The 19,266-nt window shown below is 37.6% G+C and overlaps 2 protein-coding genes across 16 annotated transcripts in view; one reads left to right on the top strand and one right to left on the bottom strand.

Moving 5' to 3' along the window:
- The window catches only part of LOC410637 (nuclear receptor coactivator 3), a 92,325-nt gene extending 91,698 nt beyond the window's left edge, over positions 1–627 (top strand). For all 15 annotated transcript variants that reach the window (XM_016917003.2, XM_026445882.1, XM_026445885.1 and 12 more), the window contains one exon: positions 1–627. In XM_016917003.2, the coding sequence (XP_016772492.2) occupies positions 1–78 (78 nt within the window). In that variant the 3' untranslated portion in view covers positions 79–627.
- A 4,308-nt stretch (positions 628–4,935) lies between these two features.
- The window catches only part of LOC408551 (collagen alpha-5(IV) chain), a 40,231-nt gene continuing 25,900 nt past the window's right edge, over positions 4,936–19,266 (bottom strand). Inside the window, exons 3-27 of the mRNA XM_006563124.3 lie at positions 16,349–16,393; positions 15,777–15,998; positions 14,994–15,056; positions 13,707–13,946; positions 13,468–13,629; positions 13,267–13,393; positions 13,017–13,166; positions 12,753–12,929; positions 12,500–12,661; positions 10,879–11,225; positions 10,450–10,699; positions 10,157–10,350; positions 9,851–10,057; positions 9,671–9,776; positions 8,688–9,232; positions 8,411–8,609; positions 8,095–8,294; positions 7,876–7,975; positions 7,600–7,785; positions 7,218–7,510; positions 7,028–7,115; positions 6,779–6,949; positions 6,505–6,690; positions 6,076–6,368; positions 4,936–5,861 (exon numbers count right to left, since the gene is read on the bottom strand). Coding sequence (XP_006563187.2) covers positions 5,373–5,861; positions 6,076–6,368; positions 6,505–6,690; positions 6,779–6,949; positions 7,028–7,115; positions 7,218–7,510; positions 7,600–7,785; positions 7,876–7,975; positions 8,095–8,294; positions 8,411–8,609; positions 8,688–9,232; positions 9,671–9,776; positions 9,851–10,057; positions 10,157–10,350; positions 10,450–10,699; positions 10,879–11,225; positions 12,500–12,661; positions 12,753–12,929; positions 13,017–13,166; positions 13,267–13,393; positions 13,468–13,629; positions 13,707–13,946; positions 14,994–15,056; positions 15,777–15,998; positions 16,349–16,393 — 5,202 coding nt within the window. The 3' untranslated portion in view covers positions 4,936–5,372. The remainder of the gene's footprint in view (positions 5,862–6,075; positions 6,369–6,504; positions 6,691–6,778; positions 6,950–7,027; positions 7,116–7,217; positions 7,511–7,599; positions 7,786–7,875; positions 7,976–8,094; positions 8,295–8,410; positions 8,610–8,687; positions 9,233–9,670; positions 9,777–9,850; positions 10,058–10,156; positions 10,351–10,449; positions 10,700–10,878; positions 11,226–12,499; positions 12,662–12,752; positions 12,930–13,016; positions 13,167–13,266; positions 13,394–13,467; positions 13,630–13,706; positions 13,947–14,993; positions 15,057–15,776; positions 15,999–16,348; positions 16,394–19,266) is intronic.

Raw genomic sequence — 19,266 nt, 5'->3', positions numbered from 1 at the left:
ACTTCTATGGAGGAAGTGGCTCGAGGTGATCCAAAGGTGAATCAATCGTCCCTGTTACAAAAACTGTTGTCCGAGTGACTGCCGGCCAACATTCTGCACGGTAAAGGGATCTATATAATATACGTTTAAATACCGAGACCAGAAACGAGGAAGAATGAAAACAGGAATCGAGGATCGTAGCAAAGAAGAAAATATAAATAGGGGAAAAAAAATATCGATCGTACATACAAGCATATACACCTTATACGTAATGGATACTAATTGTATTATATGTAAGCGTTGCAACACACGAAGTCAGTATTCAGATACGTATCACCAAATACAATGTTGAAAGACGATTAAAAGAAATTAAAGAAGCTAGATAAACGTATCGTGCTTTCCGTTCCCCTTTTGCCTTTTGGTATTGTTCAAAATCGCGGAACAAGATGTCATTATGGAAATATCGAACGATACAACGATATTTAATCTCGAACTCGAACTCGAAGGACCAAAAGTTTCTCGTTTCCCGTTTGGCTGTGTCGAGATTTTTTCGGTGAATGTATTAGCTTATTCTCGATCTCGTTGAGACGAATAATCTGTATTTTGCGCAAGGGATTAATCGAGAAGACTGTGTGAATTTATGTTGATGAACGATCGAAATACGATCAATGGATCGGAAATTCAAGAAAAGAGTTTGAAAACATTGATTTCGCGATACGATGAAAATAGGTGTACAAGGACCGCGGGGAGCACGATAATTTTATATATATATATAAAGCATACATATATGAGTATGTATATATACATATATATATATAAAAGAAAGAAAGCCTTTTTCGGGAAATCTTAGCTTCGGATGATATTTGAGTATAAATATATAAATATATAAATATAAAAATATAAAAATATAAAAATATAATACCGACACGATGGATTGACGGCCGTGTAACTCTCATGTTCAGGGTTGCTACGCATTGTCGTCAGTATTGTATTTGGTATCATTTGAAGAAACTACGTAGGTACCTCAAAGGTATACTTTATTATACCATTGGCTGTTTGAACATAGAACTATTTATAGGTTTAATTATTGTACACAAGAGGATGATGAAAATGAAAATGAGGATAAAGAGGAAGAAAAAGAAAGAAAACAAATAGAGCACTATTTCACGTATTCTCTTAATTTAACGATCCTTTTTGACTATTACATTTATGAATAATATATTTGTGATTGTAAGAATCTGCAACCAAAATGTGACAAAGAATACTTGTTGTTGTTAATATGATTATAACTATTATTATTATAATAATTATTATTTTATTTTATTTTATTATATTATTATTATTATTTTATTATTATTATTATTATTATTCTTATTCTTATTCTTATTATTATTATTATTGACATTATCTTTATTACTATTACCAATATTCTTGTTGGAATTACTATTATTCTAATACTAAGGATTATTATTATTATTATTATTATTATTATTATTATTATTATTGTTATTGTTATTATTACTATTGTTATTTTATTATTATTATTACCATTATTATTATTATTAGAATTATTATTACTATTACTATTATTATCACTATTTATTATTATTATCATTATCATTATCATGATCATTATCATCATTATCATTATCATCATTATCACCATTATCACCATTATCGTTATCATTATCATTATCATTATCATCGTCATTATTACAATTATCATTATTACTATTTATTATTATTATTATTATTATTTTATTATTACTATTATTGTTATTATTGTTATTATTATTACTATTACTATTATTATTACTATTATTACTATTATTATTACTATTACTATTATTACTACTATTATTACTATTATTATTACTACTACTATTACTACTACTACTATTATTATTATTTATCATCATCATCATCATTATCATCATCATTATCATCATCATCATTATTACTATTATTATTATTATTGTTATTATCATTATTATTATCATTGCTATTATTATTATTATTATTTTATTATTATTATTATTTTTATTATTATTATATTATTATTATTATTATTATTATTATTTTATTTTATTATTATTGAAATAATAATTATTATTATATCGATATTGATATTATTGAACATTTGAAATATGCATATTTCTATTCAATAGTAAGAGTACCTTTATATGTACATATATATACATACATATATATATATATATATATATAATATATATATTATAAAAATTCATATGTATATATGTATATATATGTATAGGGATTTATATATCGTGTTATATATACATATAATTCGTTCGATTATTTATATATAATCGGTATATAAATTTGCGTATATTTATATATGTATACGTGTGAAAAAAATGATACAAAAAATAAATAATGGAGATCGATCCTTCTATTTTGCATAGCTCGGTAATTCTCTTTTGAGTCTTTAGAAATGCACACTAAAATTACTTCTCGATGACATCCGTTGTTACATTGATTGTAATTGTATAATGATAAAAAAAAGAAAAAGAAAAAAACAAAATGTAATTGAAAAAAAAAAAATAAGAGAAACGAAAAAGATACAAAAGAAAATAGAAGTGAAGAAATACATTTATATATATATATAATTTTATATATATATACATATTATATATATAATTATATGTATAATTATACGTATATATATATGATTATATATATAAAATTTTATAAATATATATAAAAGTATATATAAATTCACGTTTATTGTATATATATATACACACGCCGCGCGACACAAGAGAAATCGGTGTGTATATATGTATATTATACATGCATATGAAAGAAATCTCACGCAAGTGTCTTATTTTTCCAGGATGTTCACCGATAATTAAACGGAGAGAAAGAATTTAAAAAAAAAAAAAAAGAGAGAGAGTAAAAAATGTAAAAAAGAAAGATGATAAACATAAAAAAAAAAAACGACGGAAGAAGTTGGAAGAAATTGCCACAAGGTAGATACGCGCGAATTCGTGGTAGCGTATTCCGTTTCCGACGGAAGTCGCTATACCATCGCGACCGGAAGTCCGCGCCAGAATATGTTAGAGTTTTTTTTTTTTTTCCTTTCTCCTTTTCGATATGCGGACAATGTCCCTTAACGTAGAGATGTTTTAACGTGATATATGTATGTATATTTTTTTTATCCAAATCATTTGTCGATTTATTATTCTCTTATTATTCTCCCCATTCTTTTTTTTTTTTTTCTTTTTACTTTTGCTTCTTTATTTTCTCTATTTCTCCCCCCCTTTTTTTTTTTTAAGTAGCTTTGATTTTATAATATATCACGTATTCGTAGAAAACGTGACATCGTAAGGGGAGGGGAGATTGTTGAGTCGAGTTTAACGCAATTGTTTAATAGAGTGTCTTTTCGTTATATAGACGTATGTATGCGAGAAATCTATTTTTCTTCTATTTTTCTCTTTTTTTTTTTTTTTTTTTTTAGATGCAATTTTATCGAGCGTTTTTTTAATTGTTTAAATAATCTTATTAACAAGGGAGGGATGAGAACATTCTTAAAGGTATATATTTATGTCTTATTATTAATAATTAATGATCGATGATTGAAAAAAGAAAATAAGATAGTTGGACCTTAAAGATAAAAATGTACGTATTATTTAATCGACCGTAGAAAGAGGAGGAAGATGATAATGTATATGTAAGAAGGAAGAATAAAAGAGTAAAATAAGATTTTGAAAGATGAAGATGATATTTTCTCGAGTAACGTACTGCGGTATAATAACTGTGATGATAACTGGCCTGCTCATCTCTGTTGCACTTTCTTCCAATTATTCGAGCAGTTACAAAGAGTTGCGTAAAATGAAATATGAACAAAACGATATATATATATATATATATATAAATAAAAAAATAAGAAAAAAAAAAATAAAAAAAAAAAAAAGAAAGAAAAGAAAAAAAAGAAAAGGAAAATAAAGGATAAAGAAACCCTGTAAAACACATTCGTGAGGTACTCTGAATATGTACACGTGCATACATAGACATGTATACTCGTTTCGTTAGTCGCGCGTCGCCGTTCACACAGCGATTATTTTGTGTGTGTGTGTGGTGCGCACGCGCGCCCCACGTACGTGTGTATGTATGCCCGCGCGTGTGTGTACGTGTGTGCTTATGCCTGTGTGCGCGACGAGATATGAATGTGTGTGTGTATTTCACGGTGTGCGTGCGGCTCCGCGTGTTTTTTTCTCTTTGTGCGTGCGTGCGCTCGTAGGCACGCTTGTACGCGTGTGTGCGTAGTGAATTACGTCATATAGATAGATCATATGTGCTTTCTAATGATGAATAATTTTATAAATATAAATATAATATCTCGATCTTTCACGTGTATGTTTATTTTGGAAAATTCGCGCCTGGTCCGCGTGGATTCGACGGATTATTAAAATGTAATTAGTTTTCACATGCTTTATTTTTTTTTTCGGTGTCACGTTCAGTGATAACCGTGATTATCCTTTTACGAATTACACCATCCATTATCTGAAACTTTGAAAAATTTTCGGTTTAAAAATAACCATAATTATCGATAATTAATTAATATATATTCTATTACTTAAAATATAGCGATACATAATGTATAAATATAAAATTATTATATAATCTTACCATTACACGCAATAGTTTCCTTCGTTATTATAATTATTCTTTACCATTTTTTATAATTGTAAAGAATATGCATCAATTATTAACATTATGCGATAATTGTTAAATTCTATACCTATATGACTTTTAAATAGAGATTCGACGATAATAATATTTCATGGCAAATATGCGGCTATCATCATTCATTATTACTTTTCTTGGTAGAATCAAAGAAATATTAATCTAGAAGCAATTTACTTTTATTTTATTTTATTTTTAAAAAAGAAAAAAAAAGAAATATTAAAAAAAACATATTCACGGAAGTGATCGTGAAAATTATCGTGTTTATTCCAGCACGGTTTATTCCATTCAATATGTTTTGTAAAACTCTTTTATTCAGCTCAATGCAATTACAACTTGTTACACAATAAAAATAGCGATACGAATATGATATACTGAATCATTAATTAATTAATTCAACACGATTTGCGCTTCTATTGTTGAGCGCCATCTCTTGGCAGTTTTAGCGATGGACATTTCGTCCCATTTATTTTTGGCATTAAATACGGCAAGTGGCCGTGTCGTATCCTGGTGCTTTACGTTCCTTTGTTATGCCACACGGAATAGTTAACTAGCATTCTTCGAGAATATTTCGTTATATATGTATGTATATATACGTATATATATATACACACCCACACACACACACGGATTCGCATTGTTCTACGCATAGTTATATAGCTACTCGTCGCATCGAGCATCGTTTAAGCCGCTTCTGGTGGCTCCGTTGTTCGTTCCGGTTTACGTAATCTGCCACCTTTCTTTCGATAGTGATACGGAACGCGCCTGTTCGGTCCTCTCGTTCTTCCTATCGGTGGTTTTTTCTGGTATTGATAGTCCGGATAGTGAACAGGCCGAGAATGAGGCGAGTATCGAATATTGCCCACTTGCTCCCTTTGCCCGTTCGATATGAATGGCTTTAACGATTTCACGTCCTCCGTTACGCGACGTCGAAGACAGACAACGCAACGACTTACTCGCGATGTGTGATCCGTCTTGAGTGTTTGTGGAATCGGTTTACGGAACATCTCGTAATCTTTGATGGTGGTTAACCAGAAGGTAGTGGCAGTGGAGAAATAGTTGCACGTGCCTTTACTACGGCACTCGATGAACAGCCTGATGCGAAATTCTTCCAAACAGGAGCCGGGAGAAACTAGAGATTGGCCACCTCCGCCATTGCCTACGTCTCGATGCTGTAAATTTTTCGTTATTGACGCTTCTTTTCGATCAGCCATTTCGACAAACCCTATTATATTTGAGTGCGACGAAATGATAATATGATAATTATTTTGTTATTTGAAAAAAATGTCAAATGTTACCTTTGTATTGGAAACGTCTGTGCGATTGATGACAATATATATATAAAAATGCGATTATTATTAATAGAAAGGAATGACGTATACTTACCATGAGGAAACTATATCCGATCCATAGCTCTTCCCAACCACCTGGACACTGTGGTATAGCCATAGTTTGACTGTGAACCGCTATTGCCCGGGTCGGGGCCTCGCAAACCGAACATCTAGAGATGTATCTGCCAACTTGGGGTGCTGGTATTGGAGCCATAGACATAGGCATGGGTTCCGTCGTACTCAGCCAGTAGCTGAACTCTTCTCTGTCTGCGTAGTTGCATTGATTGTTCAAGTTGCAAAACGTGAAAGGCATAGTGTTGAACTTTACGACGCAGCTTCCGGCCGTACCTAAAAAAAAGATGTGATTGAAAATCGGATAATACGTATTCTAATTGTTTTTTCATTTCGAATAAATTTAAGATATCTTAGAAAAGAATGATTAATGAAACGAAATTCATCGATTTTCCAAATATTTAGATCTTACCGAGATCTTGTCCGTGAGATTTTCCATTGGCTCTTACATGCAACAACGAGAAACCGTCCCAAAGTTTGATAGTGTTCGGTGGGCATAACGGTATCATCTCGGATTGCGAGTGTCGAGCAAAATAGAAGCCTCTGTTTCGAGGCCCTGGTGCCGGTGGTGCTGGATTTCCTGATATTCCAGGAGATCCTGTGAAATTACAACATTTATCAATTTTTATGCTTTCAACGCGTAGCTATATTAAGTAATACAGTTAAATTTATAATTTTTTCCTTGCCTGGAAGTCCTTGTCGTCCAATTACACCAGGTGGGCCAGTATAACCAGCAGGACCTTCCTCACCTTCTGGTCCTGGAAGGCCCGGAAGACCTACCATTCCAGGCTCTCCTTCCCTTCCTGGTAATCCGTCTTCTCCTGGTTCGCCTAACATTCCCGGAAGTCCCGGGAAACCTATTTGAACATTCATAAATATTTTTAATTAATCGATTTTAATTATTTATTTTTATTAATTCTTTCTTATTATTGTACCTGGTAATCCTGGTGGTCCTGTATCTCCAGGTAAACCTTTTCTTGGGAACGGTGAGAAGGGATTCATACCGCGGTCACCTTTCGGTCCCTGAAAAGTATTTTGTATAAATTTTTTTTTTTTGAATTTATATCAAACATAATAACAAATATAAAAATTATTATTTATAATAGTATAATCAACGCAACTAACTTTAGGCCCTGGAGGTCCAGGAAGTCCAATTATACCAGGTTCTCCTACGTCACCGGGTTCTCCTTTTGCCCCAGGCAGTCCTACGAATCCAGAAAGACCCGAATCACCTCTTATTCCCTTTGTTCCTGGTCTACCATCGAATCCATCCAATCCTCGTTCTCCTGATTCTCCTTTGATAGATATTCCAGGCAATCCAATCTCCCCTGGATAACCTTTTGGCCCTGGTAATCCAGGCAGACTTGGCATTCCTTGCAAACCTGGAGCTCCTGGATAACCATCGAAACCACGTGGACCTGTACATCAAGATGAAAACCGATCCCAATTATGAATGTCGTTCCCTTTATCGAGGAAAAGAAAGTCGATCGAGTATAATAATATTAACCCATGTCTCCTGCAAGTCCTTTCGGACCACGAATACTGAAACCAACGTCTCCTGTAATCCCTATGGGGCCATTAGGTCCATATTCTCCGGGAGCACCTTTTTGACCTGGTATTCCTGGAGTACCAGGTATTCCATCCATTCCAGGACGTCCATCTTCACCTGGTTCAGCGAATTGGCCAGATATTCCTAAATAAAAGAAGAATAACGATCCATATTTATTCAGATATTCACTCTTGATTGGAATGTTTTTATTTGGATTGCGAAATTTATATTCACCTGGAAAACCTGGCGGTCCTTCATCACCAGGAAGACCTGGGAAACCTGGTACACCCGGAAATCCATCAGGTCCACGGTACCCAATGTTACCTTTCATACCCTGGAATTATATATATATAAATTATATATATATATTTTTTAAATTTTATTGAAATAATAATAAGCCGTGAGTGTTTAAAAAATCAATCAATATTATACGATTAATTTTTATTCGCGTACTTTTCTTCCAGGTAATCCAACGAAACCTTGTTCACCCCGTTCTCCCTTTTCGCCTGGTAAACCATTGAGCCCAGGCATTCCAAAATCACCTCCCTCCACCTCACCGTACGATGGTAAACCAGGTTCTCCAACGTATCCTTTAGGTCCTGGTGCACCCATTAAACCGGGTGATCCTCTATGACCTTGATCACCAGGCATTCCTGAATAAAATTTATACAATTTTCTCTATTTCCATTTTTTCCAAATACGTTTACCTATGATAGATAACGCAAGCAAGGCGTGCATAACAAATTCAAAACACGATCGCAACACTCACCCGGTAGACCCATTCGACCTGGATCACCGTCCAATCCTCTTTTACCTTTGAGCCCCTCGATACCGGGTGGTCCTATCGGGCCTCGTTCACCCTTTACAGCATGTAAACCTGGAGAACCAGGTATTCCAGGCCTTCCCTTTAATCCCCAATCTCCTCTCGCTCCCTTCAGACCATCCAGACCCATATCACCTATCTCTCCCTACGTGAAATATTCAGAATGATGAGACGGAAACGCGATTACTGCACGATTAAACGAGGAAGAATTCATCAGACTTACTTTTGGCCCCGGTAATCCATTCAACCCGTTAATGCCAGCTTCACCTTTTTCTCCTCGTAAACCATTGAAACCATCGGTAGCCAAACCTGGTTCACCAGGCAGACCAGGTCGTCCATCCATACCAGGCAAACCAGGAGCTCCAACTTCTCCCATAAAACCAGGCTCTCCTATGTCGCCTTGCGGCCCGCTGAACGCATTTTCACCCGGAAGTCCGTCCAAACCGACCGGTCCAGGATCTCCAGAGATACCTTTTGATCCGGGCAATCCAACGATACCTGGAATACCAACCGGCCCGACGTCTCCTTGTTCCCCTTTGGCTCCCATTGGCCCGGATAGCCCTTCCAGACCAAGCCAACCACGAGGACCAGGTTCACCGATTTCACCGACGTCTCCGTCCGGTCCAGGTGGACCTGGGAGACCCGGTATACCATCTCTTCCCAAATAACCCGGTGGTCCGATGTCACCGTCGTCACCTCTGCGCCCCATGAAACCGATTTCTCCTTTCAGACCCTTCATTCCGTCGAATCCAAGCGTTCCATCGGGTCCTGAAAGATTGTATATTCTTGAAAAGAACCGGGATGAAGATAAGATTTTCAACTATTTAATAAGTTATTGCATCGTAAATGTCAATTCGATTAGTTTTAGTAAAAAAAATGCACGAGATTTTTTGATATTGGAGAGTACTTCTTTCCAATACCAATTTTGACGATTTCTTCAGAGAATTCTTCACGTTCGTGAAGAATTCAGATCATGATCATTTCGAAAGATTCGAGAAATCCAACGAGAATATGTATATAATTCTCAATATTAATGATTGTTTTAATTATTACCGCTTATAATTTAATGCGAATTTTTCGAATCGATTTCTATCGATGAAACAATATTAAATACGTCAAAGCGATGAAATTGACGCGTAAGAAATATAAATATATAAAATATTTAAGCCAGATTCAATTCCATGGAAGAAGACGAAATAATCGTACCTGGAATACCGACTTCTCCCATTCTTCCAGGCATCCCAGGTTGACCATGTATTCCAGGCATACCTTTAGATCCTTGAACTCTGTCTCCTCTTTGACCCTTAACACCCTGTCGATTTTTCACATTTTTACATTTCTCGCCCAAATCTCACCCTCTCCTTCTCTCGTTAACAATAATTTTACCTGAAGTCCAGGTATACCCGCCGAGCCAGGAGCGCCTTTGCTTCCTTTCGCGCCTTTTGTCCCATCTGGCCCAGGTCTACCACGATAACCCATAGGTCCAGCATCACCCACGTTCCCCTTCTCTCCTGTCCAACCCATTAATCCGTAATCGCCGTACGTCTGATTCGAGCCCGGATCCCCTCGATCACCTTTGTTACCTACGCGTCCCTAAACCATCCACCGATCAATCTAATTCTCAATTCTTTCCATTTCATTTTAGACAAATAATAATTACAATAGAAATAATGGAAGAAGGAGACAACTTACCGGAAAACCGACAAATCCTTCCGAACCCGGTGTGCCGGGGGCACCGCGAGGACCTTGATCTCCCGGCATACCGGGATATCCTTTCAGACCTACAGGTCCTTGACGCGATATACCAGGAGATCCTGGAATTCCCGATGGTCCAATAAATCCTTCGTCACCTGGCCATCCCTCGGGACCTTTGGCACCGTCCTCCCCTAATAATACACACGTTTGACGCGTCAAAAAAGATTTTTGCGTAAAAGAAGAAAAATTTGCATAATCCTTCTCCCCCAAAAATCTCTCGTCTCTTTTACCTGGATCACCGCGCTCCCCCTTGTATCCCTTCTCCCCTTTCAGTTGTATATTGTATTGCGAGGATATTCCGCGCTCTCCCTTTGCTCCTTTGTCACCCGGCGGACCTCTGAGTCCCGGAATGCCCGGGGAACCAGGTTCACCTTTCAAAAATTCCATCGGCGTCGATGCATCGTCGCCTTTCTCGCCCGGGATACCGTTTATTCCGGGATAACCGTCGCCGCCTGGCCGTCCAGGAGGACCGAGCTCACCCTGACGACAAACGTGATTTGTTATATTGTAATGTATAATAAATATAATATAATATAATAATAATATAATAATATATATAAAAATATAATATAATATTATATTGTAACGTAACAATATGTTGATTTGTTACTCGAGTTGTAATATTACGCGGATATACGTCGAAATAAACCTCTTCTCACCTTCTCTCCTTTGGGTCCTTCGGGCCCCGTGTCACCGCGGAATCCAGGCTCTCCTCGCGGCCCCGTCGGTCCTTCGATGCCAGGGTAACCTTTGTCACCGATGTCGCCGGGCGTTCCAATTATTTTTTTGTCAGGCACTATCAACCGCCCCCTCTCTCCCTTGGGTCCTTGGGGGCCGGCGACTCCTGGCCTCCCACTGTCGCCTTCCAATCCTCTCGGCCCGACGATGCCTCGTTTGCCCTGCACCCCTTTGAATCCACGTGGCCCGGGCAGTCCCGGATATCCCGGCGTGCCGGGATATCCGTCCAATCCAGAATCACCTTGTTCCCCCTTCGGCCCAGGTTTTACTGTCGTTTTTCGAAATAATTTGCGTTTAACAACGAAACATTCACGCGATCATTTCGCTATTGAGGATTTGTTTGGATCAAAAGTTTTGAACTGATATTTGAGCAAAAACTACATCGAGTTACGATTATATTTTAATACTTTGCTATTTTGCTATTTTCTAATGCGTTAATGCGTTGATCCTCTGTTTGCAAATGCAAATTAGTTTTGAAATTGGAACACGAGCTGTGCAGTACCGGCTAATTATCATGCTGTCAAGCATCACATGTAGCAAAGTTGATACCTTATTTTCCGTTAATATACCGTTCATATACGAGTCGTATACGCGTGTATACGCGTGTTATTGCGATAACTTATCTGATAATTGAAATAGTTAAATTTGCGTTCAAAAAATACAAACGTTATTCCGCAAATCTCAAAATCATTGATCGAATTTATTTAAGTTTCATTTATTTTTATCAATTTCTATAGGTTATTTTTCTGAAAATAATGAAAGAAGAAATTGTTTATCCTTTTAGATGTTTCTTGATCCTTAAATTTTGTCATTTAAATTTATACACATATTCTTTAAAATAGATAGATAAATATTATTTTTCTTCCATCAGATTCAAGTGTTTTTAATCTTTCACGACTCTTTATTAATAAAATAGTTTCTGTATTCAAACTGTATTTTGGAGGAAGATTTCCAGGATATTTTCGGTGAGTCTTTAGATTTCTAAGAATCATTCAATTTCTCGAAGCTACGCCAAATCAATTGTTACTAATGTGTAATAAGAAAATACTCGGAAAAGCAAAGTGGGAAAAGAAAAAAAGAAAAATATAGAATAGCTTGTATCGCTGTTACAAAAAAAAACGTCGTTAAGTAGAACAACTATAAACGCGACGACTATAAACGCGTTTAGAGATTTCACGCGAATAGAGATAAGTTGATACGCAAGATTAACGTTGAATAAATACGATTCACACAATCAGAAATGATAGTGAACCTCGTTGTAACCTGATTGAGAATCAAAGGTATACCGGCTGTTCTTACCTCAAAAGATCATCATTATTAGTCACGCTAGTAAACCGATATTGTCTCGACGGTGGCAAATGGAGCGAAGCCACTTTATAACGTACGTACAGATAATAAAGCGCAGATATTTTCAATATCTGACTGTTGAAATAAAATATCGCGGTCAACGTCCAATATCGTTTATCGTTATTCGACGTGTGAAATTCCATTCGCATTTATAAAAAATAAATTTTATCAACTGCATCGATGTACGCAACATACCTGGCGGACAATTGCAATCGTCTCCTTTAAAGCCTTTCACGCCTTTCAGACCTGGTAAACCTGGCCACCCATCGGGTCCAGGAAGTCCTGGTATACCTGGCAAACCACGCTCACCCGGAGGACCCGGATTCCTCGACCCCTTGCCAGGAAAACCTTTTGGACCTTTTGAACCGATACGATTAATCGATCATCATTATGAAATTTATTATCGTTTATTGTCATCATCAAACGTGTAAGGATAATTTTCAAGTACCTTGGACACCGGGATCACCCCGATCTCCAGGCAATCCAGGCACACCTGGATACCCAGGTTTTCCATCGGGACCTGGTGGTCCAACTATAGTTAATCCAGGGTATCCTTTAAGCCCAACGGTTCCAGGTATACCCGGCGCACCCGGGGGACCTTGCAGACCCATTTCTCCGGTAAAACCTCGAGGAAGAAGAGAGAAGAGAAAACGTAAATTAAAATAGTTCCATCTTTGATGAATCTTCTCGAATTTTTATCCTCGATACTAACCATCGTCTCCTGGCTCTCCTTTTACGGAAGATCCTTTCAATCCTGGTAACCCAGAGGAGCCGGGGGGTCCTGGAGGACCAGGCGGCCCTATATAACCTACTTTGCCGGGTAAACCTGGTGTTCCTGGTTCTCCTGGATTACCGGGTGGGCCTAAACAAAAAAAAAAAATATGTATTTCAAAATTTGAAAAATTCGAACTTTTGAGGGTGTATTTTCTTGTTAAAAAAATTAAAAATCGACAAAGGCAGACCTAAATCTCCTTGAATCCCGATATTTCCTTGAATTATTTCGTCCAATTCCGGTATGTATTTTCCTGGTTCTCCAGGAGCTCCTTGTTTACCCGGTGGTCCTTGATTTCCCCCATCTCCCAGTTCTCCCTAAATTGAAATATATATATAAATACACACACACACATATATATAAAGTAGAAAAATTTGTTCGAAAGATTTACGTCAAATCCGTCCGGTCCCGGTTTTCCAGCGTATCCCGGCGCTCCCTTCTCTCCCTTCTCTCCCGCGGGTCCTGGCGGACCCTCCGCACCTTGCTTACCCCTTGGTCCGTCGTCACCTTGCTCCCCCTTCGTACCTTTGATACCGAAGAATCCTGCCCGACCCTGCGCGAACAAATTTCGATCATGAAGATATTCTAATTTTCTCCACTCTTCTTAAAACTCGACGATCCTTTACTCACGATAGGTCCTTTGGCGCCCATTTCTCCCTTTCTTCCTCGCTCCCCCGCGTCTCCCCGCATTCCCTTGGGGCCGGTGGCGCCCTTCACCGGCGTCACCTTCGTTTTTTCCTTGAACTCACCGTTACTCGGAGGCCCAGGTTCGCCCCTGTCTCCTTGCTCACCCTCCGCGCCCTTTATACCGTACACCGTGTCGCCCACGTCACCTTGCATACCCGGCAATCCAGGAGAGCCACGGAAACCCTGTTAAAAAGTCTCTCCTCCTTTATTCAATTTTACATTTCGATTTGTGCGCCTATGTGATGTAATATGGTGTTAATTAATGGTCGGTTAATTAAACGGGAGAGGTCGTCGAATGCGAGGAATATGCTGTTGCACAGAGGTTTCGAGTTCCTCGAAAGTAGCCGATCGCTCATGCCGCAATCTTTTCCCGAGGGAAGACTCGGCTCGGTGTTATCAGTGGCTGTCGTGTCAGCAGATAACGGGCTCGACGTGGAAGCGCGACGTTTCAGATTTCAGCGGATCCTAGCTCGTTTCGCGTTTAGAGATTAACAGGGAACACACGATTGCTCCGTGGCGACTGATCGTCGCCACTCTCCGGTTAGCTTTACACGTTCCCCGATTTTTCTTCTTTTCTTTTCTTTCTTTACCGCGCATCTTTCGAAATAAATCTTTCGTTCCTTTTTTCTTTCCGATTGATCACGATTCAAAGTTATACATCGCGAAAAATTATAATTAATTCGTCGATGCGTTAAAACGAATGAAAAATAAAGGAATTATTTCCAACGAATGTGAAGGAAAATTGTCGATAGTATATTTGTAGTGTATACGAAGACGGTGAACGGAAACAAAAGATGGTGATTTTTACGAAGCGGCGTGTAAGAAGATTCCACGCGGCGAGCGGCTTATCAAGCGGCGATATCACGCGGGCCGTGAATTCCTTTAAATTCCTCCCCTCCTCTCGTTCGCCTCCACATTTCTCGTTTCCGGCGTGTCCGTTAAATATTGCCGGGGAACGCTTAACCAACCAGGCGATATTTCATACGAGCAGGTGGTGTTTCGCAAAAAGGAACGAGACATCCGCACAACTCTCTCTCTCTCTCCCTCCCTCTCTCCCTCTCCCTTTTTTCATTCTTTCTTTCTCCGTTCCTCCGGCGGACTCGGCTGCTCGGCCAACGATCTAAACGCTCGTAAGAGGTTCACGAACCTTCTTGGTTGGCCCCCGATCGGCCGGTTACGGTACCTCGAGCGAAATACCTACCAACGAATAAGTCGCGATCCTCTACTCACCATGTCGCCCGTCTCTCCTGGATAACCCATTTCACCGGGGATCCCGTACGATCCTGGGTAACCCTGGACAAGAAAAAGTTTCCCATTTACCAGTTTCCAATGGATAGAAGGAAAGTTTTTAAGGGCCGGAGGATCGTTAAGATTCTTCCCTCCGGTTTTTGCTGTTTCGAGAGATCACGTTTGGAGATCAAACGGTTTTTCTATCCACCGACCACGGATGCGATAGAGGACCCACGATTCGTTCGCGAAATTCGATCCAATTTATTTTAGATAGAATTTTGCGCGGGGAAGAGAAACATTGAAAAGAGGGTATTATCTTTTTATACGATATATATGTATATAAAAAAAGATTCTTGCGATTATTCTAAATTTTAATCGATAATCGCATATTAATGATTCGTTTCAAATTTCCGATTAATTTTAAAACAGTACCGCTTAAATATGGAAATAGAATAGATAAATTTCTATTCAAACGATGAACAGAAATTTGCTCGAGCAAATATATATCAAAATTGTCACAGAGATTACGAATATTGAATCTTTCTTATCTCATAATCTCGAGACAAATAGATTAAGATTTTTCAACGTTGATCGAGAAATCTCCGCATTCCCGTCACGTCTCTTTCGCAACCCGTAAACCTATTTCCTCCTCGATATTCCTCTCAATTAACGAATCGAACGTCCATTCTCTTCCGGTATCGCGTCCACCATACTTTCGATCCAAGGAATGAGAACAAAATCGTAGGAAAAACGAGATTTTGAAAATACAAAGAAAAGGATTACCTCGAGCCCGTTCATGCCAGGATTCCCTCGAACCCCCTTCACGCCCACGGAATTGATGCCTCCGTCGCCAGGTTCGCCGATGGGCCCGTAATCTCCCATTGGTCCCGGCGGGCCGCGTTCGCCGTGGACACCGGGTATCCCCGGTGAACCGGCACGTCCATCGGTCCCGTTGCACCCGTCCAAACCGTCCGGTCCCATTACACCGGGTGAGCCCGGTTTACCCTGCGGCCAAACGTTTAATTATCATTCTTTTATTCGGGGAGGAGGCAGGAGATGGCCTCCTTGATTCGAGGATCCAACGAGGATCGCCTCGCTTCTTTCCCACGAATCTGTTATTAGTTATCCTTACATCTTTTCTAGATCCTTTCTAAAAGAGAAAATCTAGAAAAGGAGCGTTTAAGCGTATAATTTAAGCGAATAATTTTGATTCTTTGAAAGAAAATTTGAAATTGTTGAAACTCGATCTTTGATTCGATATCGTGAAAATAATGTAGTGTATTTTGAAATTCGTAATTCAAATTGGAAAACTCGACGAACCAACTTTTGGAATGGAATGAGAGATGTTTACGAACCGGTAGTCCTGCGGCTCCGGGGAAACCTTGTATACCTTGCTCGCCCTGCGAAGCAAATGAAAAAAGTTAAATTATTAATTTTTCGAAACAATATTTTTAGAGATCGCGATTAATGAGCGTGCATCATCAATGTCGATGGAAATTGTAACGCATCTTTCTTGTTAATTCGCTCCCGTCTATAAAAATAAGTTGCACGATTACGCCGCCTACGATATTTATTTAAATATCCGTCCGTCGCAATTGCGCGCGATTATTGCATGGTGCGTGCAATTGATTCGTTGGAAGGCCATCTAATCAAAGTTGCAACTGCAACTCGAACCGTACTTCCTGATCTCTCTGACCGGCTCGTAAAATTGCCGCGTTTGCGGCTGAAAAACGCGATTCCGTAAAATAAACGCGCGTTTGTTACCAATTGCGCTCAATTATCCCGAGTTGCGCAATGGTACAAACGCACCTTTAAAGCCAATACTTCCCGTTGTTTATTTTTATTCGTTTATTTATTTACTCTTCTTTCTTTTTTACAAAATCGTCACGTTTGAAATCTCGCGTAATTGGAATTGTTCGACGATGATTTCGACAAATGATTTTAATCGTAACGGGCTGACACGTTCGTTAAATTCGTTTCGTTTAATATATCGTTAATATATCGTGCCGATAAGTTTGAACGTAATGGATAAAATAAACTTTTAAACGATTGTTGATCTATGATAAATAAACGCGGCGATACTTTTAGCGAAATTAATCCTGCAATTAAAATTGCAGAAATTTGGCGGAAATATACCGATTTTTTTCTCGCGATACGAATATTATTTTCTTCTTCTTCTTTTTTTTTGGTAATAGCAGAATAAAAACTTTTAAAAAATTGCGAAAAAGTGAATGCGTTCGTATCTGCATCCATAACGTAGAAATAGAAATAGAAAATATATTTGTATATTTTATTTTGTATATAAACGTAACCAATGGAACTAATAATTAGATCGTTGGAAATCGTTTGTCAAAAAAAAAATTAGGACAAATTTAATTCGTATTCCACTTTTTTGATCTCCGATATAAATGCGCGGCAAATCTGTAAGTAATATTTAAAAAAAAGTAGATGAAAAAAGATACACATCACTTGTGCTACTTAGCGACCATTTACGATATACGTTTTCAACAACCCTGAGTTAAGAACCACTTTAGCGCTCAACCATAATAATCCCTCGCACCTTAATAATAAGAAGGAAGAAAGGAAACGAGGTTTTTCTCTCGCGATTACTTCGTATGAACAGCGACGGACCGATGCGCGTGCACATCGTGTCTCGCACACGGTTCGTGAAAAGAAAAAAAAAAGGAAAAGAAAGGAAAAAGAAGATTCCGCGCCTCCGTCAAAGTTCGAATTATCCGCGTTTAATTAAGATGCACGCCTTCGGTCGCGATTAATTAACCGATAATGTTAACAACGCGTCTTTTTCATCACGAGGATCGTTGAACGAAGAGGAAAGAGAAAGGAAGGAAGGAAGGAAAGAATCGGGTAAAAAGCAAGGTGTGAAGGAAGGATTCTTTTTCCCAAAGAAAAGAAATAACGAATAAAGGGGTGAATTAAAGCGTAAGCGGTTCTTCTAAAAAGTAACGTGATAAAAAAAAAAAGAAAAAAAGGAGAGGAGATTAAAGTGAAAGTAGTTTTACGGGGAAAGAAAAACAATTAGGAAGAAAAAAGAGGGGGAAGGAGAGAGGGAGAAGAAGAAGTTAATTCGAAGATGGAATTTCGAGTATAAAAAAAAAAAAAAAAAAAAAACGAAATTGTAGCGAGAAACGAATATGGCGAGAAGGTGGATCAAATACGACGAATAATAATAATAATAGTAATAATAATAATGAAGGAAATAGCAAAAATTTTAAAGGTTTTAATTAAAAAGGTAAAAACAATAAAGAGACGACAAGTTGCGTTGAATCATAATTTTCGCAATAAAAAACAAAATGATTAAAATATGAAGTGGCGAACGTGATGATGAAAATAGACGAGAATATTCGTGGTTATTAAATTTTTAGTGGTGATTTCTCAAAGCCTTGGCAAAGTCTTTTCGTACTAATTATCATCGCGAGAAAGAATGGAGAACGAGAATAGAAAAGTTTATTAACGTGACTTTTCACGCAATATTTACCGTCTCTCTGAACGTATGTACTTATTGACAGTCACGGAATCAGCGATTATTTACACCTTTTTTTTTTTTGCGCTTTACGCCATCAAGATCCTTTTTTCTCCCGTTGGATCTTAATCGCGCCTTTGATCGCCGATCGATCCTCCTCGAGATTACGGAGATTGTTTTCTGCGTTCTCTTTGACTCGTATTTTTTTTTCTTTATACGTAACAATAATAATAATAATAACAATAATAATCGTAAGATTTTTTTTCCTCCTCCGTTTAAAAGTAGGACGGTAATATTTCTTTCGATTATAAATTTTATTCGAAATTTAATTTTAAAAAGTGTTCGCGTTTGAAAGTTGAGTCTCTAAGCTAGAATCTTATTCTTACGCTTATCGTTATTTTGTCACTTTGCTTGTTATAAAAGTATTATACAAGTTGTCGGACAGTGATATATTATAACGTTCCGATAAGAAGTTCAGATTGACCTCATAGAATCAAAATAACTCGCGTGAAACATAATATCTTGATACATAGTTGCATCGAAAATTCTATTTATTTTATCTTCGAATTTATCTTTTTTCAAGAATCGTTGTTTTTACTTGTTTTATCGTTCTTTTTTTTTTTTTTATATACATATATATCATCACATTCGCGATTGCTCTCTCTAGTGTGATAGCGCGATATATATATAACGTGTTTTCAGTTTCGTTTAAATTTGTTTTCAAAACGATTGTTTAAAATAGTTTGTTTAAAAATAGTTTGCTTGTTTAAAATTACAAAAGATAGGATAGGA

This window comes from Apis mellifera, linkage group LG16 (genome assembly GCF_003254395.2).
Source record: "Apis mellifera strain DH4 linkage group LG16, Amel_HAv3.1, whole genome shotgun sequence".
NCBI lineage: Eukaryota > Metazoa > Arthropoda > Insecta > Hymenoptera > Apidae > Apis > Apis mellifera.
Note: the sequence above shows the minus strand (reverse complement) of the source record. Positions and strands in the feature narration are given on the sequence as shown.